At 40.9% G+C, this 24,883-nt stretch overlaps 1 protein-coding gene across 1 annotated transcript; it reads right to left on the bottom strand.

Moving 5' to 3' along the window:
* LOC145485561 (uncharacterized) lies at positions 1-24,388 on the bottom strand. Its single transcript, XM_081464213.1, has 6 exons — positions 23,736-24,388; positions 20,870-20,997; positions 20,335-20,682; positions 3,760-4,071; positions 1,958-3,487; positions 1-1,427 (listed from the first exon to the last, which is right to left on the bottom strand). Exons 1-6 carry the CDS (start codon positions 24,226-24,228, stop codon positions 1,236-1,238), a joined length of 3,003 nt encoding a protein of 1,000 aa, XP_081320339.1. The 5' UTR covers positions 24,229-24,388; the 3' UTR covers positions 1-1,235.
* Between the last annotated feature and the right edge of the window lie 495 nt (positions 24,389-24,883).

Genomic DNA, 24,883 nt, shown 5'->3' with positions numbered 1-24,883 from the left:
GTTATGGCTCTTAAACATGGCTTCTAAAACAAGTCCCACAACAAATTTCAGCGAACAAGAAAAGCTTTTATCGGCCGAATTGGGTCGAGACTCTCCAGAAGTAGAAAGCAGAGACTACGATAGTAAAATCGCGTCAGCAAAAAAGGCAAAGGCATGGCGGGAAAGTTTAACTGAATTTAACTCCCACAATTCTAACGATATCAAACGTGACCTCAGTCAGCTTCAAGTATGCTTGAGGCGGTTGAAACTCCAGTAGAAAAAGGAGCATGACTTACATCGTCGTCAAGCAAGAAAAACTGGTGGAAGAAAAGCTCCTGCCTCCCCAAGTGAACTAAGCAAATTAGTAGCGGACGTAATCCCAGCCTCAGTTAATCCCCTAGAGCAGGAATGTGACGATGATGTAGGAGAAGAACTAGTTGATTTAAGGCGGGACAAAGACGAGAGGGAAGTTGTTAAATGCGAATTGGAGCCAAACCTTGAAGCTAGCGGAAAAAGTCACGGAACACGACGATGATTAGAAGTACAGTAATTTTCAATCGCTTCTAAAAATTGTGTTTTTTTTTAGAATCGCCAATAACCCTCTGGAAAGTTCCTGTCGCATAGAATCTTACGTCGATTGGCGTAGTTTCCTAACTGTCTGTAGCGCAGTGGTCCCTCCATTTCAAAATGGTTGACCATGAAAATATCGTTAAATAGCGTTTAAACCTACGTTTGATCAGGTCTAACTTACTTTTGTTCCTTAGTCGGTGTTTAGACACTGTCTAAACACTGTTATGGAAAAACAACGTTTAAATAATCGGTACTCGTGATCTAAACATGGCTTTGACGATGACTTTCATAAACGTTGTTTAAACTTCGTTTAATTAATCGGCCCTATAAGTCTTGTGAGTATGACTTGGAGGCATGCCGGAAACCGTCAATTTCAGTGTTGAAATATATATTTCTATTACAATGTTACATTTATGAGCAATACTTCCTATTTGTGTACAAACTGTGTAAATTAAAGTTCTTAGTAAATGGAAACATTTGGTTCGTAAATCAAGTAACGATTATTCGATAAGGTATGTTATTTGCACGCTTTCTGTGGCCTTGTTTGCCTACTCCCTAAATGAAATAGCTTGCAATTGTGAACAAAATTTCGATGGGTGATCATTTCTTCGTACACCAAACTGAATTTCGAGCACTGCATTTTCAAGGATATGTTAACAATCATCTAGGATCTTTTAGTACTTTTTCTAACTGGTAAAGGGGCAGACCCAGTAATGGATAACGCACACCATGTATTTATAGCCATAGAACAGCTTTGAAATTCCTTTACAAATGCAGCGGTACACCATCGTGTTTGTCTTCGGGTTACTATATCCGTCTTGAAAATTGTACTCTGCGGCATCGAATGTTGAACAAGTGGCACCAACAATCTTCATGCCCTAACAAGAAAAATAATTCGATTTTAGTTCGGAGTTATCGGCTGTCACATGGAGCAAGAATGTGGCATTTTTGAAACGTGAAAACGTGGAATCTTTTCGCTTGAAGATAGTCACCGCTATACTGACTTTTAAGAGCAACGTAGAAAAAGTAGATGCAAAATGGATAGGTTAATTTGCCACGTTCGATATATCAATAATCTAACACAGCTCCGAAGCTTTTAGGGTAAACTTTTATATTTGGCGGTGTTTTCTTGTATCTCTTGGGAATTGAGTGTCAATAGAAATTTAAAAAATAGAGAATTATGTCCCGAAAACCTCAGAACCATGTAAGGCTATTGATATCGAACGAGGCTTATTCTCCCGTGTTGTTGCATTGAATGTGAGCAGGGTTTTTTTTACAAGCTTCATGATCACAGTCTTGGATGCATTATGCACCTACTTGGCCTTACATTCATTCTTCATATTTTTAGATTATGAGAAGGTACTGAGTTTTATTTGCGTTTTAACTACGTGTCAAGTTAGGTACGCACCGGATAGTCATCTTCTCGTACAACGACTTCTGCATAATCTTGCTTGCCGCCACCCTTTTTGTTCTTGTATTGACAACGACTTACATTCCAGGGTCCACAGCAACCCTGTGGTGCCTTCCCAGGGGGGCCCATTGGTCCTGTAACTCCAGGGAGCCCTGAAAGGCCTTGAGAACCGTTCACACCTCTAGGGCCCATTGGTCCTCGGGGTCCAGGGAAGCCCGATGCGCCATGAGATCCGTTTACGCCTCTAGGGCCCATTGGTCCTGCATTCCCTTTAGTGCCATTAAAGCCCCTAGGTCCCACGGGCCCTGGTGACCCTTGAGAACCCCGAGGTCCTTTGGGGCCTGGGGAGCCTTGAGAACCGTTCACACCTCTAGGGCCCATTGGTCCTCGGGGTCCAGGGAAGCCCGGTGCGCCATGAGATCCTTTTACACCTCTAGGGCCCATTGGTCCTGCATTCCCTTTAGTGCCACTGAAGCCCCTAAGTCCCACAGGCCCTGGTGACCCTTGAAAACCCCGAGGTCCTTTGGGGCCTGGGGGGCCTTGAGCACCGTTCACACCTCTAGGGCCCATTGGTCCTCGGGGTCCAGGGAAGCCTGGTGCGCCACGAGATCCGTTTACGCCTCTAGGGCCCATTGGTCCTGCATTCCCTTTAGTGCCATTGAAGCCCCTAGGTCCCACGGGCCCTGGTGACCCTTGAGAACCCCGAGGTCCCTTGGGGCCTGGGGGGCCTTGAGCACCGTTCACACCTCTAGGGCCCATTGGTCCTCTGGGTCCAGGGAAGCCCGGTGCACCATGAGATCCATTTATGCCTCTAGGGCCCATTGGTCCTGCATTCCCTTTAGTGCCATTGAAGCCCCTAGGTCCCACGGGCCCTGGTGACCCTTGAGAACCCCGAGGTCCTTTGGGGCCTGAGGGGCCTTGAGAACCGTTCACACCTCTAGGGCCCATTGGTCCTCGGGGTCCAGGGAAGCCCAATGTGCCATGAGATCCGTTTACGCCGCTAGGGCCCATTGGTCCTGCATTCCCTTTAGTGCCATTGAAGCCCCTAGGTCCCACGGGCCCTGGTGACCCTTGAGAACCACGAGGTCCTTTGGGGCCTGGGGGGCCTTGAGAACCGTTCACACCCCTAGGGCCCATTGGTCCTCGGGGTCCAGGGAAGCCCGGTGTGCCATGAGATCCGTTTACGCCTCTAGGGCCCATTGGTCCTGCATTCCCTTTAGTGCCATTGAAGCCCCTAGGTCCCACGGGCCCTGGTGACCCTTGAGAACCCCGAGGTCCTTTGGGGCCTGGGGAGCCTTGAGAACCGTTCACACCTCTAGGGCCCATTGGTCCTCGGGGTCCAGGGAAGCCCGGTGTGCCATGAGATCCGTTTACGCCTCTAGGGCCCATTGGTCCTGCATTCCCTTTAGTGCCACTGAAGCCCCTAGGTCCCATGGGCCCTGGTGACCCTTGAGAACCCGGAGGTCCAATTGGTCCTTTGGGTCCTGGGGGGCCTGGCGGCCCAGTGCACTGGCTGCATCCTGATCCCTGCAAAACAATAATATACTTTAACGTTCTTTGTAAGTAGATCACCAAACAATTCTCAAAATATTCCCTGGAATTGTTTTTGTTTAAAGGTCAATTTGTAATTATGTTTGTTTATTTATTTATTTATTTATTTATGTATGTATGTACGTGTGTATGTATGTATGTATGTCTGTGTATGTGTGTGTATGTGTGTATGTGTGTATGTATTTATTGATTGATTTGTTGGCCATCTGTGCAGCTTCCTTTTTGTTCTTGTATTGACAATGACTTACATTCCAGGCTCCAGAGCTACCCTGTGGTGCCTTGCCAGGAGGGCCCATTGGTCCTGTAACTCCAGGGAGCCCCGGTGGGCCTTGAGAACCGTTCAAACCTCTAGGACCCACTGCTCCTCGGGGTCCAGGGATGCCCGGTGTGCCATGAGATCCGTTTACGCCTCTAGGGCCCATTGGTCCTGCATTTCCTTTAGTGCCATTGAAGCCCCTAGGTCCCATGGGCCCTGGTGACCCTTGAGAACCCGGAGGTCCAATTGGTCCTTTGGGGCCTGGGGGGCCTGGCGGCCCTGTGCACTGGCTGCATCCTGATCCCTGTGAAACAATAATATTCTTTAACATTCTTTGTAAGTAGATCACCATACAATTCTCAAAAGATTCCCCTGAATTGTCTTTGTCTAAAGGTCAATTTGTAATTACTTTTATTTATTTATTTATGTATTTATTTATTTATGTATGTATGTATGTATTTATTTATTTATTTATTTATTTATCTATTTACGTATTTGTTTATTTATTAATCAATTCTTTTAGACATCTCCTTTGAGTAGGCGTTTAAATTGCCTCGGGGACTCTGCTTTCCTTAAGTTGCAAGGAAGACTGTTCCAAAGAATGGCACCACTATAGCTAAAGCTATTTTTATAATAGTGTGCGCGGCAATGGAGCATTTAGTTTATTCTCAGAGTCCCTTAGATTATATGCGTTTTCTCGCCTCTCGAATTTAGAACTTAGATATTCTGGAGCCAACCCGTGCAGAGACTTGTAAACCATCGTAGCTCTTTGAATTTGCTGCTGGCATGCTAGATTTTTCCTCCCGAGAAGTTTGAACAGCTGATGACCAGCATCTACGTCATAGTTTGAGTGGCTCAAAACACGGGCTGTTCTATTTTGTAGCTTTTGGAACTTATTTCGTAAAGTTATGCCACAGTTTCCTCAAACAATGTTGCAATAGCCAAAGTGTGGCTGTATCAGAGCTTGATATATTAGATGTAAGGTCGCTTGAAGGACAAGGTGCCTTATTCGTTTTATGGCCCCAATGTCAGAAGCGACTTTCTTTGTTACTTTTTCGATATGGCCACTCCAATCAAGTTTGTCATCGATGGTCACTCCAAGTGATTTTGCGGTAGTGACCTGGCTAACTTGAAAGTGATTAATTGCAAGTGTCGGGGATCCTGTGAGAGTACTTAGCCTTTGCCTAGATCTAAGAAGCCTGAATTCGGTTTTAGTCATATTTAGAGTGAGTTTGTTTGCTATCAGCCAATTGTGAAAATTTTCTAAATCTTTATTTCGATGCAACTGAGTATTGTCTGCATGGTCACTTTCAACAGTTTACGTTTAAGAAATGGGTGGACTTAAGAAGGAAGTGACTGGCTTCCAAAGAAACTTTCGTGTTTCGTCGGCAGACAAATGAAACACTAGTCTAGTCTAGTCTTAGTCAACGAACTGTTATATGTTGAAGTTTTTCACGTCCGCAGAATTTCCTTTATAAAATACAAAATAAGCTCTAAATCAGTCGAACGTATGTCAGACGTCTCTCAGGATAATGTAACGACAAAAAGGTACAAATCAAGCTACATTGTTGGACGGTAGACACTCAGAACAAAGTACATCGTTCTTGTGTTTTGGTACTTGACCAACCAGTATGGCAGTAACGTAAATACCAAAGAAGTTTGGCTTGAACACAGTATCAAAGGAAATATCAAGTCATTTGCCTTTTTTCCTGCGGAAACACCGCAGAAAACTTTTTACAATCGCAATAGCTCCTTAACACTTATTATGGAGATGTGCTTTAAAATAAAATTTCCTTTACCTGTGTCGTTAAGTTTGCGATCACTGCCTTTTGCATCTTCAGTTCGGTTCTTAGTTCTTTAACGTGAGAGCCAGTGAGGTTCAGTGCTTTTTCCAGCTCGGTAATCTTCAATTTCAACTCTAGGAATGACACATTTTCTCCACATCTAGTCAACTCACGCCCTGCGATTTAAAAAGAAAGTATTGTTAAGATAACGTGCTTACTTGTGGGGGAGGAGCCTCGTCACGGTTTCCGCATCTGTAAAGGTAAGCCTAAACTTTTCAAGTTCGTCGTTTGTAATCCCTATTAATCTTCTCCATCCTTAACCATCCTTGTTACGTTATGGTTTATCATTATCTTTTTGTTGTTCTTCTCTATTAGAAACTACTATTTTCAGGTTTCCTTTAATACAAAGGTAATTTTGTACATGATCAAAAAGACTCAGAATACTTTGACTGAACCTGAACTCTTTTAACAAGGTTTGATAAGAATCGTTTATCGAGATCATTTCCTTGTAAGATAAACGACCATACCTTGTGAGGAATTGGCTAGGTTCGGGCTCAGGGTCTTTCCAGTCGTCGCTGTTACCTCCAGAACTAGGCTGGCTCCGGCTGTTAGGAAGACAACCAAAAGCAACACAGCCATTAGGCACATCAAGCGGCGTAATACATCTATTTGTTGTTGCATTTCCAGTGAATCGTATACGACTTCTGGTACTGGACAAGCTCCTTCTGGGTTCTCCTCTCCGTTTGGCAAATCCTTGTTGTGATTCGCAATTATCTTGCCAACTCCTTTGTCGTAATCCATTTCTTCTGGGCGAAACTCTGCAGTTTTCTCTGCGTCTTTTGTTTTACCGTTGGCATTTCCAGGACATTGCATTTCAAGACTTGCTCCCTTCAATCCGAAGGTTTGGGCGCCATCTAGTGAAGTCATCTCATATTGTTGATTTTCGCGAGCTTCTGGTGATCGCTGCATACTTGCATACAATTTTCGTTAAGTTGCTCTAGTCTCGAGTGAGAAATTCACCTGCGATCAATGAAGCAACAACCCAAATGACAAATTGTGCAAGCCTCTTTTTTTTCTTCACTTCCCTAGAACATGTACCAGCATATCTGCTTATGTGGCGCCAAAACAAACATACTCCTGCATACTTGATCGACAGTTTTCGTTATAATTATAAGTTGCTCTAGTCTCGAGTGATAAATTTACCTGCGATTAATGAAGCAACTACCTAAATGACAAATTGTGCAAACCTCTTTTTTTTTCTTCATTTCCCTAGAACATGTACCAGCATATCTGCTTATGTGGCGCCAAAACAAACATACTCCTTCATACTTGATCGACAGTTTTCGTTAAGTTGCTCTAGTGTCGAGTCATAAATTTACCCGCGATTAATTAAGCAACAACCCAAATGACAAATTGTGCAAACCTCTTTTTTTTTTTCTTCATTTCCCTGGAACATGTAATAGCATATCTGCTTATGTGGCGCCAAAGCAAACAACAGTAATCCAGAGAGATGAATTAATTGTACGCGGATTAGGAAGGGTTATCCTGTTTGTTTGTTTTTCTTCAGTGAGTGGTATGAAGGGTCATTTAATCTGGCAAAACAAAATTCCTTCACATATAAACAGCCAGCAAGGCGGGAATGAGTAATTAAATATTTTCAGGTTAAGGATTATCACTTGGGGACGGGTTTGGCTCCAGGAATAACTACGTGCGCGGTTCTGATGCAATGCTCGATCATGCCAAGACATGCATTTTAATAATCCAAACTTTGTTGTCAAGTGAGGTGGAAAGAGGCACTACGAGAGTAAAATGATAATGCCGACACTAGAACGCTGGCGATGTATGGTAACCTAGACCTCAGTATAAATAGTCCGCTGCTCAGCCCACATCTCACAAAACAGGAGAATCTATTAACACTCTTTTGCTGAGCGCTTCAGTTTCTGATTGAGCGACAAAAATGCTAACTCGTAATATTGAAAGGTCATTGAGCGATTAGCTATCCCAAGGAATTTGAGCCCGATGAGTCAAACACTCCGCTTTGTGTGACGCGCGTTTAAATCTCAATATTAATGATATTGACTAAGTTTGTTCCGTCAAGATGGATGGATATTGGTCTCGTTCTTTTTTGCGAGTTTATGGACCTCGACTCCTCGGTCCATAAACACACAAAAAAGAACTTGGCCAATATCCCGCCATCTTGACCTCACACTTGGTCAATAACCCATATATCCAGAGTTTCACAAGCTTTTTTGGACGCTGTGCGTAGAGTCATGCTAATATCGCAAAAATTAAAAAATGACGCTACCAAACATTCCCCTATACCTTCCCCAAAACATGGTGGCCAAACACTTGTGCAACATGTGCATGTTTTAGTCGCGTGCTGAGAAAGGTATCCACGGAAATTCCAAGGATTCAAAGTTGTCCTCGCAATGTTATTTAATTTATTTCAATTCCTTCGAACGATTGACTTTACACACTTAATACAAACTTTGTTGACAAAAATGTAATGGAAAAACTTAACCATGGATGTTTCGGTTCTTTACCTATCCTGGCAGATAATTAACAAATGAGTGAAAACAGTTCTGAGAAATGTGCACATTGACTGAATTCCAGCAAGATCATTTTGAACACTTAATGACTGAATAAATGTTTTACAATGAATTGTGCACATATTAGGAGTCAGGGAAACGAAACAAACAGGTTCTACCCGCTGACGTCATAGATTTTGCAATGTCGCCTGCCCCGAGACTTATGGCGGGAAACAGTTTCAATGTGATATGTCATGTGACCTTGAAGTAGCCAATGAGAATATAAATTGCAGAATTGAATTCACACGGTCATTAGTTGATTAGTTCCGAATCAGCTGCTAGAAATGTTGAACTAATGACGGGGCAGATCCAGTAATGAATAGCGCACACCATGTTATCAGGACCAGTGAACAGCGAAGATTCTCCTTTCACATTTGTAAACCAATGCGTTTAAAATCGAGTTAAATGTTGCATCCTGAAAAACGCACTCTAAACCTCTTTCTGTTGAACACGTAGCACCAATAACTTTCATATCCTGAAACGGAAATAATCAAAATTGTCACCAAGGGCATAACCGGCCTTCAAAGAAAGCGATTTGATTAAGGAACTCTTAAAGACCTGCTGAAGGAGCTGATATACACAAATAAAATCACTGCACTTAATAACAATCGCCCGTCTACTCACGTTAAAAAGAATTTTGAAAAAAAAAAACCTATCCCGTCCCATATTATCGCAGTGACTTTGTGCGTATTTTATTAAAATGTTGGTGCTTGTCATTTTGAGATCAATCTGGGACACATTGTCCAGTTAATCGCCTTTATATTCATTACATGAATGCTCCAATTATCACTGGGTACTGCGTTCGATTTGCTGTTTAAGTACATAGTAAGTACACACCGGATGTTCATCTTCCCGCAAAGTAATTGCCGCGACAGCAGATACTCCAAACGTCGGTGTAGCTTCCTTTTTGTTTTTGTACTGACAGTGACTTATATTCCACGTTCCACCTTCACTAGACGAGGCGGTGTACCTACGAGGGCTTACTGGTCCCTGAGACCCCGGTATGCCTTAAGGTGGCTCCCTATAGTTTTACGATCGCGCGAGCGCTGAGGAAGTAATCTGCGTTCGCTCAAAGGAACGCGTCAGTGTTTTTCGATATTTTATTAGGTCACATGAGCACAAAAAGTAAACTCGCTGACAGTGAATTTTCTCGCATTTCCTTCGGTGAAATTCCGTAAAATTTGGCAGATTGGTAGGAAATATTTTACTTTAGTCGGAGCTCGTTTTTCAGGGAAATCTATAAGACCAGATTTTTTGCAGCGGTAAAAGACATAAATTTGAAAATATCGGAAAAACTGCCTTACAAACCCTACTTTTTTTCGTGTTTAAAATTCGTATCCCGCTTGAAGCGATGTGATATAAAAGTTTTGGAAGATTTCACCGAAGGAAATTCATGAAAATCACAAATAAAGCCATAAAAACAGTAAAAAACACTCTTGTTTGGGCATTTATTATTTAAGGTGGTATGGTACCCTAAAATATGGCGATGTTCATGAAAAATTCAATTTCTTGGAAATACAAGACTTAAGACCTTTGAGGACTTGTCAAAAACATTTTGAAACGATCTTGCCGAATTTCCTCCCAGATGAATGTGAAATTTAAGGAAAGTACACAGTGGTATAAGTTTTTTCACGTGGCAACGGCCATAACAACGACTGTTTACTATAAGAACGTGACCAAAAATATAGATTATTTTTAACTTATATGAACGAAACTATATAGAAAAAGCTTTTAAGACATGCGCAACTCGATTGGTATAATTATTTGTGAAAAGCTTTGCCTTAAATTGCCATCACAGGCTCATTCATTTCCCTTATGACAAGGAATATTTCCAACAACTGCGGTAACTTTTTGCAAAATAGAACAACCATTGCACCCCCTCCCCCGAGATCCAATCTGCACCCCCCCTCCCCCCACAATTTGTGGCTCGTTAAATGCTTAATACTTCGTGTAAGAAACTTAAAGTGCATTTTTCTCAAAAGTTTACTTTTGTACCGACTGACTTCGCGCCAACATTTCTACTTTGCAAGGTTTTTACGTAGAAGTTCTGAAACTTGGGCTCATCAAAGACCAATAGTGTCGTGATGATATAAACCAAAAAAATCGTAACATTTTAAGGTCTGTCACGTGACATGAGATGATTTGTCCACTGGGTGTGGTAAAAAAATAAGGTTATTTCCAAATAAAGCTGTAAAAAGCACTGAAAATAAGAGTTAACTGTCAAAACTTAGGTTCATATCACAGAACAAAACAGAAACTTACATGATATGCTTATTTGACAGTCAATTCTTGTTTTGTAAAAGAGCAGGAAGTGTTGGCGTCAATACTATAAAACACTACTTCAAAAGGCTGTGGCTGGTTTCCACAGCAACCATTTTGAGTAAAACTCTATAAATTTAATTTCTCTTCTTGAGTGCAATAGCACACAATTGATCTTTCTTTACCATATTTAAACAAACTTTTTGGTCCATATTGAGGGTACCATACCACCTTAACACTAAATCCCAAAATTTTAACAGAGATGATAGCAAAAGACTATTTAATCATTGCTTATTACATGTAATAAGTTTGAGAGGACTAGGTGTGAAAGCGAATGCAAAAACAGCATTCAAAACATAACACTTGCGCGCGCAACGCCATAAATGATTACCCTATGGAGCCACCTTAAGAGCCGTTTACACCACTGGGACCCATGGGTCTTTGTAGCCCAGGGCTGCCCGGTGGGCCTTGGGAGCCGTTTACGCCACCGAGGCCCATTGGTCCTTGAGGCTCAGGACTCCCTGCTGGGCCTTGGGAGCCGTTTACACCACTTGGTCCTTGGGGCCCAGGGCTTCCCGGTGGGACCGGGAGCCGTTAACACCCCCGGGACCCATTGGTCCTTCAGGTCCTCTAAAACCATTAAAGCCCATAGGTCCTCTTGGCCCTGGCGAGCGCTGAGTGCCAGGAGGTCCGATAGCTTCCTAGGGACCCGGTGGACATCCGCACTGGCTGATGTTTGTTCCCTGCCAAACACACAAGAGGCGTTTCGTGTTGTTACTATATGGTTTCCAAAGAGCTGGGAAAGTTTCTAACTAAAAAAGCAATGAGTATCGAGGATTTGGACAAGGGGAAAAAATCGTAATACCAGGAGCCATAATCGGGGACGGAGACCGTAAGTCTTGGGATCCGAGCGCACCTATGATATGGGACAATTTTTCTATTTTTATGACAAATTGCGCCATCCTGACGTCATATATCCGCGCGGATCCACGCACATGTCGGGGGCTCCCGCGTGGATGTTGTCACGTTGCGTGATCAAGTGATGAGAGTTGAGAGATTCCCATGCGTATTTTTCACAGCGATGGCAGGGAATAAGGCAGGGACTACGAACCAGGGGCTTATATGTAGTGTTATACTCCACGCTAACGGAAAAGGTGGGTTTTTCAGGGTCGAAAACAAGACTTCAATCGTGTGCTGGGAATGAATAATAAGATCTGCTCGCGCTAGTTGTAAGCTTACGCGTATGCTTTTGCGTTTGCTAAGACTTAAGAATATAGCAAGAAAACTCTCCACTCTGGTATCGAGTTAATTTGTGAGTTTCTCAGACAATGCTTAATCATAACCAAAACCTGTTTTGATGGTTTCTTATTGTTTCTGCTTGTTTGGCGAGTTTGCAAAAGTTTTTGAAAGGAAAGTCTGACGCGTACAAGTAGCTCATTTGCATAGTGCAGCTCGTACACTTTCAAGTCCGAGTCGGTGTTTTTAATTGTCAACAAATCTTGACAAAGATTTGGTTCGTTATCTTTTGTGCTGAGATGCTGCAACAAATTTCACGAACGCAAAAAGGCTACTAACATCGTGTTTCTTCAACAGAGTGAAATTTTACACTGCGAAAATGTAAATAGACAAGGAGTTTTGATAACTCGATCAACAAAATCGAAATCGTTATTCGAAGTCGATTAAAGAAAGCGTCATCGTAACTTTGCTGATTATTTCTGCTTTATCCACATATTTTCAGCTTAGCTTTTAATATGTTCTCAAACATTTATCAATCGTAAACAGACTTAAAAACTATAGAGTTATTGTTCGATGTACGTTTTCACACGAAAGTGCGGCGGAAGTACAATTTGTCATGTTGCCTGACTGTACAAAGCACGCATCGGCGGGCGCTCTCATTCATCGACAACAGGCAATTTACTGGATTTTTACACAAATAAAACTGAGCAGTATCTACGGACGTAAAGTTATTGGGCCTTGATAAAACATCAAGCGTTGCTTACAATTCAGGCGAGACTCAAACTTGTAATTTTTCACTTTTCGGTCGCGATAGACTGGCAAATTCCTCGCAAGCATGTGGCAAGAGGAGCTAGGAAACTATGAAGTCCTGAAACTCTGCTATATCTAAATATATCTAGCTAGTTTTTTGCTGTGTCATGAAAAAGCTGTTAATCTTCAACATATGTGAAATTAAAAGTGGAGTAATGTACTGCTCATGTAAAAGAAGCATCGGAACACAACTTGGTCAGCGATATATATAAGCTTAAAGCGGAACATACCTAAATTCGACACTGCCTTACTTCACTCAAACTGGAGCAGCTTACGACGAAAATACTTAAGCAAAATTCCAACAGCCGTAAACGCGTTGAGTTGTGGGCCAAAAACATGAAAAATTTTGGGAATATCGGACGCCACTTCCCCCGCGCGACATCCGAAAAAATCCTCGCAGCATGCACGCGCGTGTGCCGCAGGCGATGACGCAATTTATTCTAAAAATAGAAAAATTGTCCCATATCATGGGGACAGCCCCAATACTAGAAATGGCGCGCTTGCAGTCTCCGTCCCCGATTATGGCTCCTGGTAATGCTCGTTTCCTTTTTTTTTTTTTTTTTTTATCTTTTTTTATCCTATTTTGCCAATTCCAATCAGGAGAGCAAAACCTCACGACAGCATCATTGCAAGTTTGGATTTATCTCGGAAAAAATGAGCTTACCGAACTCGGGAGTCATTGCAAAATTTGCCCTGTGATGAGACTAGTGAAGTGATCCTCTTGATCTGAATCGTTACGTTTGCTATAGCCTTTTTGTGCGTCTTCTCTTCGGACTTAAAATCTTCCAACTGCAAGCGAGTGACATTCAATGCATCTTGCAGCTCTGAAATCTTCACTTTTATCGATCTCTCTCTCTCTCTCTCTCTCTCTCTCTCTCTCTCTCTCTCTCTCTCTCTCTCTCTACGTGTGGACAAATTTGAAGAAAGTTGTAGATTTAGTATCATGTATTACTAGTTAGCATACCAAACAGGACTACACTCTTTTTAATGAGAATATATTTTTACAATAAAATCAAGGCTGCAATTTGAGAAATTTTAAGAATATTTCAAGAATAAAGCTGAGACTGAGATTTTGAAAGAAATATGATTTTGTGTTTAACTGAATGTGTTAATACAATTCCGTGACATGCTTTTAACCAAACCGTATAACAGTTTTACCTTTCTCTAAATCACAAAACTAGCCAAACAACACCAATAACCTTTTAATGTTTCTGCAAGGAGATATTTTTTGCTATTAGGCCCGATATCTGTCATATCAGGCTCCAAAATTACTTCAACGCCATCGAAGCTGGTAAAACGGAAATATCATTCGCTATAATCTAAGAATACTCACAAGACTATTTCCAGCATAAAATCGATAGAAGAATATGAATATTCATCCTGGCCCGAAGAAAAAAATATTCTTTTAAGAAAAAGAGAGCGTATGCTATTCAAGAACATGTTTGAAGCAATCAGAGTCATTTACTCAGAGCACAATCCGTGAACTCTGTGATTTGAACGTGAACGAGTTCGTACGTGGTCAACCTAGTGGGTTGATTCGTGCTGACGGTTTCTGGAGACGCCAGGACTAAGCCAGTTATGGCTAGCCCGAAGACCATCACCAATAACACAGCCATCAGACACATTAAGCGACGTAAAAACTTCACATGCTGATGTGTTTCCTGTGTCATTCTCATTATTGAATCGTTCCTGGTTTATCTGCGATCTTTGGTAGGTTGAACTTCTTGTTTCTATCACCTCTTAATTCATCGTGGTAAACTCCATTTCCTATTTCTCTTTTTGTAATCTCGTAAATTTTCTGTAAGTGAGTCATTTGACCGTTAGCATATCCAGCAGATTGCATTTCCATGCTTGTTCCCTTAGAGGGCTCAGTGCAAGAAATTGAAGCCACTTCGTCTTCGGAATATATTTTAGTTCGTGTTGATCTTTGCGTGGATGATTAAGTCGTCAACAGCAGTCCATTCTTGAATTGAAGCCTCTACAACTGCGGTTGCTGGTTTGCCATTTGGACCACCGTCTGTCGTCAACAAATGTGCAAAACTAAAAACAACAGAACATGATCTCCTTTATCAATACTTGTACCCTTCAAGGACCCAGGGTAAGAAATAGAAAGCAACTCATGTTGTGGATTTATCCGAGTTATTATTGAGCGTTGCATAAATCATTACTTTCCGACGACAATTTCTTGCAGGTTGTTATCGTAAAAGTACATGTGTATATAACATTTCTATAAGCCTCTATTGTAAACAGAGTTTGGTATTAAAGTGAAAAGCAATCCACCGTAGGAAAAAGGGTGGTGGATGTACTTAACTTACCTAACACAGCCTAAAAGGCACAAAGAAAAACAAGTTTTTACAATATATGTCCCTGTACTAAGGACATTCAGTAGCCTAGGTTTGAACATTGTATAACGTTTCTGTGCGTTTTTATGAACGCTGTTAAGGTTTTCGTGCGCTAAGAACTGTGAGTAAATATACCAGTCACCATCGTGTTTCCTACGGAGGAATTGCACCTCAGAGACTCAAGTCACTTGAAGATAGCTCACTGAATATGCAAGTCGATCGTTATCAGACTCGCCGCGGGACAGATTTTTTAACGGCCAAGACGGAGGTCTTGCTACAGTCAGATTATTTTCTTCTGGGATATTTGATACAATTATTTTGTTAGAGAAAAACTAATTCTGATACAATTCAGCTAGCGCTTGAAGTTTGAAGTGTGTCCGGTCTAGACAGCTGAAGGCTGCCAATGAGGGTCGATTGCTTCAAAAGCAGTTCTATTTGTCTTAAGGGATTGGGTTAAATGCCAATCGTAGCGAGAACTGGGTGTCTCCAACTGCCTTGATGTACGAAAGCTAAAGGAATATGAGTTAAGTAAGGTTTCCTTGTTCGTGAAAATTTTCGCTTAGTGTGAAATATCCTTCAAGCTGAGTTTGGATATCACAAGGTTGCTCGCTAATTTGAAGGGTAGTGACTTACTCTACATTTACTTCGAAATGAATTTTAGTTTACTATCAGAAAACAAGTGAAATTCGACTGAAAACAATTCCACGTATAATCATGAAATTCAAAGGTGTTAATGTTGCTGTTGTTGTTGTTGTTGTTGATCCACTTCACTTTCCCACAAAGCAGGTTTTTAATGACACTGGTTATCATGCGAATTGTGGTTTTAAAGTGAGAGCAATCGTGAGCTCAAAACAAATGATCGTTACGAGTAAATTGCTCTCTTTTTCTGATGTTATAACTGAAAACACCTTTTTCGGATGTAATGAGTTTCTGGTAAATGAAACACGGCTAAAGGTTTGCTAACAGACCTTTTCCGCTTGGGCAGTTTGTTTTTCCATTACAGACCACCTGATTTTCTCTAGAGAACTGTTCTTTATTTATCTAAAAATTATTTATTCATATGCACACGACTATTTGAAAATGTGAAAGTAATTCCCAAGAATATCATCACATAGTCTGAAATGGGGCAACAAACCAACCAGTAGAAAAAAAGTCTATTAACTTTCCTTAGCTTCAGGATTTTTTTTTTTCTCACCAGGGGTTATAGTTACTTCGTTTCCAAGATCAAAACCGTTGAAACCCACTCATTTCAAGTACTGTAAATCTGGTCGTCTGTTGTTGTCGAGTCATCCAAAACCATTAAAAAGGAAGAGGAGGGAGAAAAAGAAAAGAATAATTCTGCGAACGGGCCCTGTGTCCAATGCTACTCGATCTACCTCACACAAACGAAAAACTGCTAAACCACCACACCATCAAAACAACATACTGCTTCATCGACGAAAGTTATTTCAACATTTAATTGGAGGAGTCATGTTCTTGCAAGGTTCTAAAAGTCGATTTAGGATTTTAACAATAAGTTAATAATTCATGAAAAATTTTGACATTTAAGAGGCGTCATAGCTTTAAAGTTGTAAAGGAACTGAAGGGACAATGGGCCTTAGAAGTATACGTACCCTGGGACTCATCAAGGATCGATGGGCCCTAGAGGTGTAACTGGTAATCAAGGCCCACTGGGATCGCATACATCACAGGTACTACTGGGCCTTAGAGGTGTTACCCACCGAATTCCCTCCCTTGAACAATTTTCAATATCTTTCATTGGGTGTTGCAGAGCTGTATTGCTAATTGTAGCACCCTTTTGACCACAAGAAGTAGCAAAATCCTTGTAGTCCTATGAAAAGGTCAGTCTACTTATTTAACAACACTTCTTCGAATACTAAATCTCTTTGCAGTGTTTCAATGCAAAGGGCTGCTTTACGGCTAATAAACTGCCGCAGGCTTAAAGAAAAGGGAGGATATTATAGTCCTAGTAAACAGGCGTGAATAATAAAATAGATGAGGGCTTAAATCTGCGAGGAATTTTAAGTTTGCAAACTTTAATATAAAAAGTAAAAATAATAGAAAAAAAAATGAAAATGTTTTCAATCAGTCTTGCAATCGTGTATTTGTTTGTTGATTGATTAATTATACAATAATAATAATGATGATTTACGTTAACTTCTAGTTATTAATCAGTAATACTTTACTCTAACTTTGCTTATAGCTATCTACCTAACAAACTTCATTACTCTGTAATACTAAGCAACAGAACAATATTCCTATAAGTTGCTATACGTTATTCCTATACGATTTGGAAATGCATTTTGTTGATAAATAGTCATGCAGTCTGTTAATCTCATTATTAACTTTTCCGCCGTGATATTTTCACAACGTGGTCACTTAAGAAATTACTTGTACTTGCAATCGTTTGCATTTCAAGCCTACAAATTTTAAATAAATGGATTAAAAGCTATCAATTCGTTACAAAACTAACCAGTAGAATTAGTCGTAGTCTTTAAGTCAGCCATAGTGCTGAATACAAGAGAGCTAAAGCAAACCACGGCGGCAACGGCAACGAAAACGCCACCAAACAAACGGTTTAAGGGGTGGAACAATGACTGTGCACGTGCGTTATAAAGCGTCATACATTTCTTTGCCGTCCCCTGCACAACAACAACGTGAAATGGCTAAGTTCTACGTAGTTTGGAGAACGCGAACGACGTATTTTCATTCGGAATTAAACGATGCCGTCACATATTTAGCTTGAACAAGTTCTGAGACAAAAAGACGCACTTAACAGATCTAGACAATTGCGAAATTCGAAGGTAAAATGTTGGTTCATTTTGTACTAGGCGTTGCCCTCGGGGTCGTTGTCGTTATTGTTTAACCTCTCTACTGTTTTAACAAAGTCGCCGAGCGTCAATATTAGGGAATCAAAGCCACAACGATGAAAACGCTGGCCGAAAACACGGTTCTAAACCAGAAGTTTAACGGTTCTCCAGTACATGGTTTGCAACAGTCTCGCTGCATACTTAAAAAACCGTTAGTTTGTTTCTCAAAACAGCCGTCGCGGTAGTTCAATTTTCCTAATCTTAAAGAAAAACAATCTATGTATTTTATGTACATCGAATATGGCTATAAGATTGTCATAACTACGTCAATGAATACTGCTCTATTTAAAAAATAGGAAACAAAGAACATTTAAAGTGAGTCGAAATTTGCCTTGGTGTGATTAATATATATATATATATATATTGTTTACGACATAACATTGTTACGACGAAGTCAATTAATGAATTGATAGGAAATTAATAGGAAATTAGTCATCGGCATTAAGTTATGTACAACTATGTACAACTTTTAGAAGGAAACGATTGAGAACCTAAATAATATCCAACAATTCATACCAGGCTGTTATATACTTGACACAAGAGGTTCAAGCAAACCGGTATTACTATAAACCCCAACTTTTCTTAAGTCTTTGTTCGGTTTCTGCTTCTTATCGAATGGAGACTAGGGACGACTAGTCTATAACCATCCTCTCCGACTAACAAGGTCGCCACAGGTCACGAAATGGTCAAAACAATATGTCTTCAAGATCAGGGAAAAGTCAGAGAATTTTATTTAGAGTCAGGGGAAATTGAAATAACGTAACACGGCTGATTTAATACCGTTGAAGGCTGGAAGAAACATTTGGCGTCACTGTGATCTCAACGATATTTTTCCTTAACGAAGAAAGAAAATTTGTCAAAAATTTATCAGTCTTAATGAAGGTGTAAAAAGGACGGCTGTAAGTTGAAGCTAATAGCTGCTACTAGATCTGACATTTTGTATTTATTTAGTCAGGGAAGTTTTATTTTTATCAGGGAAAAGTCAGGGAATTTTGAAAAGTGATGCCTGTAGCAACCATGAGTAATTTTGTCAATGAGATATGTGCCCACAAATGTGCCCCTCTTTTACATTGAATGAATTGCGCAAGCTGAATTAAACGGACATGTCAGCTGAACAAGATTCTCAATAGTTACTGTGATAGTTTTCGTATAGTAGATATAAAACATATTACTCTACTCAAATTCGCAATTAGCCAATCAGAAGGCTTTCTACTGTCTTGATACTGATCCTGCAATATCAAGTCACGGATACTCTCCGAGTGCTTCAGTTGTGTTAGTGGTGACTGGCAGATAAACATTATGAAAACGCGAAGATGCTCCTTTACAAACGCGTTTTTGTACTCTTCGAAATTCTAAAATGTATTTAATACATTTTATTATTATTATTATTATTATTATTACTATTACTATTATTATTATTATTTCTTTTTTTTTCCGTAGAGCTTCGCACTGGTTGCTCATTTCACGAGGGGCCAACCTCTCCTTGAAGCAATTTAAAAATCATCATCACTAAGCCATGGATCAAGTGAGCAACTAGACGGTTATAACTCTGTAGGGCTTGTGAGTATCAGGTGGAGGCATGGAAATCGTCAATTTCAGTGTTAAAATATATAATAGTCTATTCCAATTCACATCTATAAACAACACTAACTACTTGGTTACTCGCTGTGTAGATTTAAGTTTCTTAGTAAATGGAAACATGGTTTGTAAATTAAGCAATTTTACGAGCACGGTATTTGTGGCCTTGCCTGTCTACTCTAAGAAGAAATAGATTGCAAACTTTATGTCAATGAATGATCAGTTACTTAGTGCAACAAAATGAATTCCGAGCACTGCAGTTTAAAGGATATATACACAATCATCTTCAAGCTTTTACTTGGCACTTCTCTTTAACCGGTAAAGGGGCAGATCCAGTAATACACAACGCATACCAATTTACCAACAGCATGAAGTTTTTTCTGACATTCGCAGTTGTAGACAATCGTATTTGTGCTCGGGTCAATTTCTCCTCCCAGAAAAGCGTACTCTTTTGCGTTTTTTGCTGAACACGTGGCGCCAACAATCTTCATGCCCTGAAAAGAGGACATAAGCATGTCTCACAAACCTTATTCAGATCTCAATGTAAAGGGAAGTCACCTTGATTTCATCATCCATGCGTAAAAAAAAAACTATTGGATCTATAACTGGATGTGTTGTGCAAATGCTAAAACTTTGTTACAACAGAGGATTAAGTTATTTTATAGACACGGTACGCAGTCCTTTCACGGATAACGCTGCGACGGGCGTTGTGCAGATGTTTTCGGAATGATGAAAATGTTTAGCCTCTTGGGCCGTTTTTGGTGTTGTTGTTGTTGTTGTTGTTTTTTCTTTAGCCTGTTCCAGGCTCTCGGTCAGTGGGGACGATCGAAAAAGCGAGCGCGGGACGAGGGGCTCTACCAGACTTTTCGATCGTCCCCAATGACCGAGAGCCTGGAACAGGGTATTGCTTCTTTTTTTCAACGACCTCGAGCTCTTCGCTGGTTTGTGGCTTGTTGATTGTGTGTCCTAGTACACATGTATATCTAAACAAGTCAACTGACTATCAGGTATACCGGATGGGCATCTTCTCGCACAGTAGCCTTTGCGTCGGTCGCCGTCTCTTTAATTGTCGTGCTGTTCCAGTGCTGACAGCGACTAACATTCCAGGCTCCAGAGCTACCCTGTAGTGCCTTGCCAGGAGGGCCCATTGGTCCTGGATCTCCAGGGGACCCTGGCGGGCCTTGAGAGCCGTTTACACCTCTTGGGCCCATTGGTCCTTGAATTCCAAGGGACCCTGGCGGGCCTTGAGAGCCGTTTACACCTCTGGGGCCCATTGGTCCTTGGGTTCCAGGAATGCCCGGTGCGCCATGATTTCCGTTTACGCCGCTAGGGCCCATTGGTCCTTCATTTCCTTTAGTGCCATTGAAGCCCCTAGGTCCCATGGGCCCTGGTGACCCTTGAGGGCCGGTGGGACCCGGCGGACCTGTGCACTGGCTGCATTTTGATCCCTGCAAAACAACACAGAGAATCGCGATTGGTGAGGTTTTCAAGGATTGGTGTAAAACAAGTTACTAGTTCGCGAGGAAACAAAATGTAAACAATTCTTGCAATTTTTTTTTTTTTTCAGGGTAATACTTTTCTCTCTGCGGTAGCTAGGGGTCGGAATTCAATTTATACATGTTTAACTGCATTTACCTGAGTTGTTAAGTTTGCTATAGCTTTCTGAGAGAGATTCAATGCTTCTTCCAGTTCTGATATCTTCACTTTTAACTCTTGGAGTAACACACTTTCTCCACATCTGGTCGATGTACTTCCTGTAGTTTCTAAAGAAAAAATGGAGCAAAACGTCAGCAGCATAAGGCATCAGATGTTTTTCCCTAACGGATTATCCTCAAATTTGCTACTTCATCATCTTTACCGCCATTTAGTCACATAGGTTGAAAAAGGAAATAAGACTCAGTTCGCAAAGAAGGAGGAAGTTCCGACTTCATTGCTTTAAGTGATAAATTCAATATGGCCAAAGTGACGTTTAGATGAAAGTATCATGGGGTCCCCAATAGGTTTGGTGGGATGCGGGATTTGGCTTTTTTTCGCCGTGATATTTGGGATTTGAGCTGAAAACAGGGGTGGGAAGCGGGAATTACAATTACGAGCGGGAGCGGGATTTCGTGTTTTTGTGGTGTTGGGATGCGGGATTCGAGAGGAGAACAGAGCGAGATACGGGATTTCAATTCTTACGTGACCTCATAAATTGTCATTGACCAGCGCAAAAAAACACAAGTTGGCAGAAACGAACCTTTTGTGCGTACAGCTGTGTCAGGTTTCTAGTAATGACAGAGTGAATAGTAACGGCTCTGTACTCTGTCAGGTTCTGTTAAATGTATTCATTATCGTTTAGTATCATAAGACTCTATGAGCTCTTTGAGTCCTATTGCGATCATTTGTGTAGCCTGCGTAGCTTGGCGGTCACGTTTTTAAGTAATTTGAGCGCGATAAGAAAGCGGCGACGCCGCGATAACGAGCGCCAAAGTCACGCAATGATTTACCGAATGAAGTATGCGACATTATAAATTGCGTCACCATATATTACGAAAAGGATGCGCGAACAGGAATGCCTTCAGTCAGAGAGAAACGTTCTAAGGCCAGTTTTCAAGAAAAGTGAAGACGCTGAAAGCTTTGAAAGAAACAATCAAGTGTGTTTACGGACCATCTCTTGAATATGGGAATGAACAATCTTTTTCTTTCACTGATACGCGAATACAAGAAAACAAAACGGTAAACCGCTTACAGAAAGAAACGTTACAATCATTTGTGCCTACTTATATGCTACCCATTAAATTCTTTTTTGATCTTTTATGCGATATCTATTTTTACAAAGTTTCTGAGTTAATAATTAAACTAACTGTTAATGTAGCAAATTAATAATTAACGCAGAAGCCTCTTTGAAAAGTGGGCGGGATCGGGATTTCCAGGCAAAAAAGGGCGGGATGGCGGGATTAACAAGAAAAAATGGGCGGGAAAGCGGGATCTGAGAACCCTATTGTGGACCCTCTATCAATGTTGTTCCGTGATAAAGAAAAATATAGGTCATTTAAGGATTTTCGAGCTGTGCTAGTCCCAGCTTAAGGATCAGAATTCGCCAGCAGTAGATAAAACATTTAAGAAAATCAGAGGCAAAGTAAAAAGAAAATTCCTGAGAAATGACAAAGGTCTCTTGTGGACTCATGAAAAGTATTACAAGAGACCTACTCCTCGCGCTTGTACTTCCACAAAGGTCATGTTTTAAAAAAATTTCCAATGATTATCATTCCCTATGCATCCGCCATGGTACAGACCGACCCCCCCACCCCCACCTCCAGGACTCAGTTGGAATTTGGGTATTAGTTCTGGATAGGGTACAAAGGATCTACAAAAACAGAAAAATTCGAGATCTCCGTAAAGTGGATAAATATTTTGTTGAAAGCGGGAGAAACTCCCAGGTCCACCGAAATTGCTGCTAAAAATTTCGAGCTTCAGTCATTATGTACATGAAAATATTGGGGATCCAAATTTTACGCCAGCTTTTTCTAAGCTTTTCAACAATGTTTACCATAATTGCTACCCGTTTTGTTCGCGAATGGAGCCAGATACTGTTCGCTTTCTTGCTTGTGAGAATGGCCCCCTCAGCTTCCGCTCTAATTGACCTTAACCTCAAGCGAAAGTTAATATGGATCGCTTTTACTAAAATGACAAGATCGTTTTTAAGTGCATCTATTGAAAACGTCACCAACAAATTCGGAGATTTTAGAGTAGATGGGGAACAGTAAACAGCCAAAATTTTAGCTTAGCAGTGTTTACTGCAACCAAATCGTGGAAAAAGCAATATTTGGGAAATTACAGAACTTTGTATGGATCCGCTATATTCTTGTGTTAGTTTGCTACTCTGCCACGTGGCGGGTCTTCAAGAAGAACATAAACTGCTGCCAATGACAGAAGTTTTCAGTTCCATATGTTAAAGTTATCGTTTTCAAGTGATTAGAATATATAAAACTGAGAAGCTAAAAGTGTTACTTTCTGTAACATATCAGATCAGGTCAGATTTCAAAACGATTTTTCTCGGCCAAAAACGAAGCATTCTGCTGTAAACAGAAATCTTCACAATCAGTAATCAATGACACTGATATTGACCATACGTTAAAATAACGGCTTAATATAAATAGATAAAAAGAAAGTTATAAATGTACAGTTTTGGCGATGTCACGTACAAAAAATATCTTTTTTTGCACCTTCCTTTTGGAGACCTTGCTTCGATCAACTACCACATTTCACACACAGAAAACATTGAATTGGTCTTTCGAGTTTGTTTACTAAAAGGCCAATTTAAAAATAGCGATCGTTGACAACTTTTCAGTTTTTCGACCCCTTGTTGCTATTTAGTTAACGTTACTCCAAAATGTCTGATTTCGTGCAAATTATAGACTATTAAAGGCAATTGCAACAAGCCGGGTTGTCCTTAAATGACCTGATTGATACAATAATCGTACTGTTGCAACTCGCATGTCGTTGACGGTAAGTGACATACCTGGCGAGGAAGTGGGCTGATTCGAACTCAAGGTGTTGTCCGACATGAGCATCATGACGGTCAAGATTAGGCTGCTTGTAGCTGTGAGAAAGACTATCAAGAGGAGCACCGTCATGAAATACATCATACGACGAAATAAATCCATTTGTTGTTGCGTTGCTTGTGTTATCGTGTTCAATGTGTCGTACATTGCGTCCCTGTGGTCATTCCCGAACCGTGGCTGTCTGTCTTTTGGAAGTGTCTTGGCGTCAAAGTTGGGGATGACTTCGTATACTCCCCCATCGTAACTCATGTCGAATTGACGAATCTCGACAATTTTCTCGAGTTCTTTTTGCCCCGTTACAGTCGGTGTGGGCTTTGGTTTCGTTTGGTTAGCCTTTCCGGTTGTTTTGTTTTCCTTGTCGCCATCAGCCTTGTGAAGGTTACGAGGAGTTCCATGAGCCCTGCTCATTTCGTAGCATGGATTTTCTTTCGATCTTACTTGTCGTTGCATAATCTTTGCAAATATGTCAGCCTGTAGTAGATCGGCGGTGCGGCCGTTCTTCGGACGTGTTCTCAGACAAACCTTGCGCGCCAGTTCGCGTGTAGTAATGAATTCCACACATACACCCTAGGCTGAACTATTGACCTCCGAGCGGTTTCGCGTATAAATTGCTTAGAACAACCAGTGCGGTCTTATTTAGTTTGATAGAAAAAGACTAACTGTGGAACAAATGTCAGACGTCACAGTGAGCTATTACTTTAGTACCTTGGATACAACTCCAAATTAAGATTTCAATAAATATTTTCCTAAATTCTCTACGTGGTATTTACAACCTTACTTTCAAAAGTCTTAACCTCTTTCATTTCAAGTGAGATCACCTTCTAATATCTCATTTCCATATCAACTCGCTGTCAACCGAAACGTGACGAGAAGAACGAAAACGTTAACTGGGGAATATTTTCATGTACATGATGACTGAAGCTCGAAATTTTTAAAACCTGGCGTTTAAATGAAATGTATTCATGTTGGGATTGAATGGATTAAAAATACGCAGTACCATCTTGAGGGGGTGGGGAGGGACGGGGAATCTCTAAAGTCACGTAAAGATTAGAAGCTCAGTCAACTCGTGCGCGTAAATTCACTGAGTCCAGTACAGCCAGATAAA

This window comes from Orbicella franksi, chromosome 4, assembly GCF_964199315.1.
Source record: "Orbicella franksi chromosome 4, jaOrbFran1.1, whole genome shotgun sequence".
NCBI lineage: Eukaryota > Metazoa > Cnidaria > Anthozoa > Scleractinia > Merulinidae > Orbicella > Orbicella franksi.
The sequence above is the reverse complement of the archived record's forward strand: the minus strand, read 5'-3'. Positions and strand labels throughout refer to the sequence as shown.

Coding starts and splice junctions, on each gene's coding strand:
- LOC145485561 (XM_081464213.1), bottom strand. CDS start 24,228: ATGCAACGACAAGTAAGATCGAAAGAAAATCCATGCTACGAAATGAGC. Junction 3,488..3,759: donor GTAGCTCTGGAGCCTGGAAT/GTAAGTCATTGT, acceptor ATTGTTTTGCAG/GGATCAGGATGCAGCCAGTG. Junction 1,428..1,957: donor TACGAGAAGATGACTATCCG/GTGCGTACCTAA, acceptor TTTTCTTGTTAG/GGCATGAAGATTGTTGGTGC.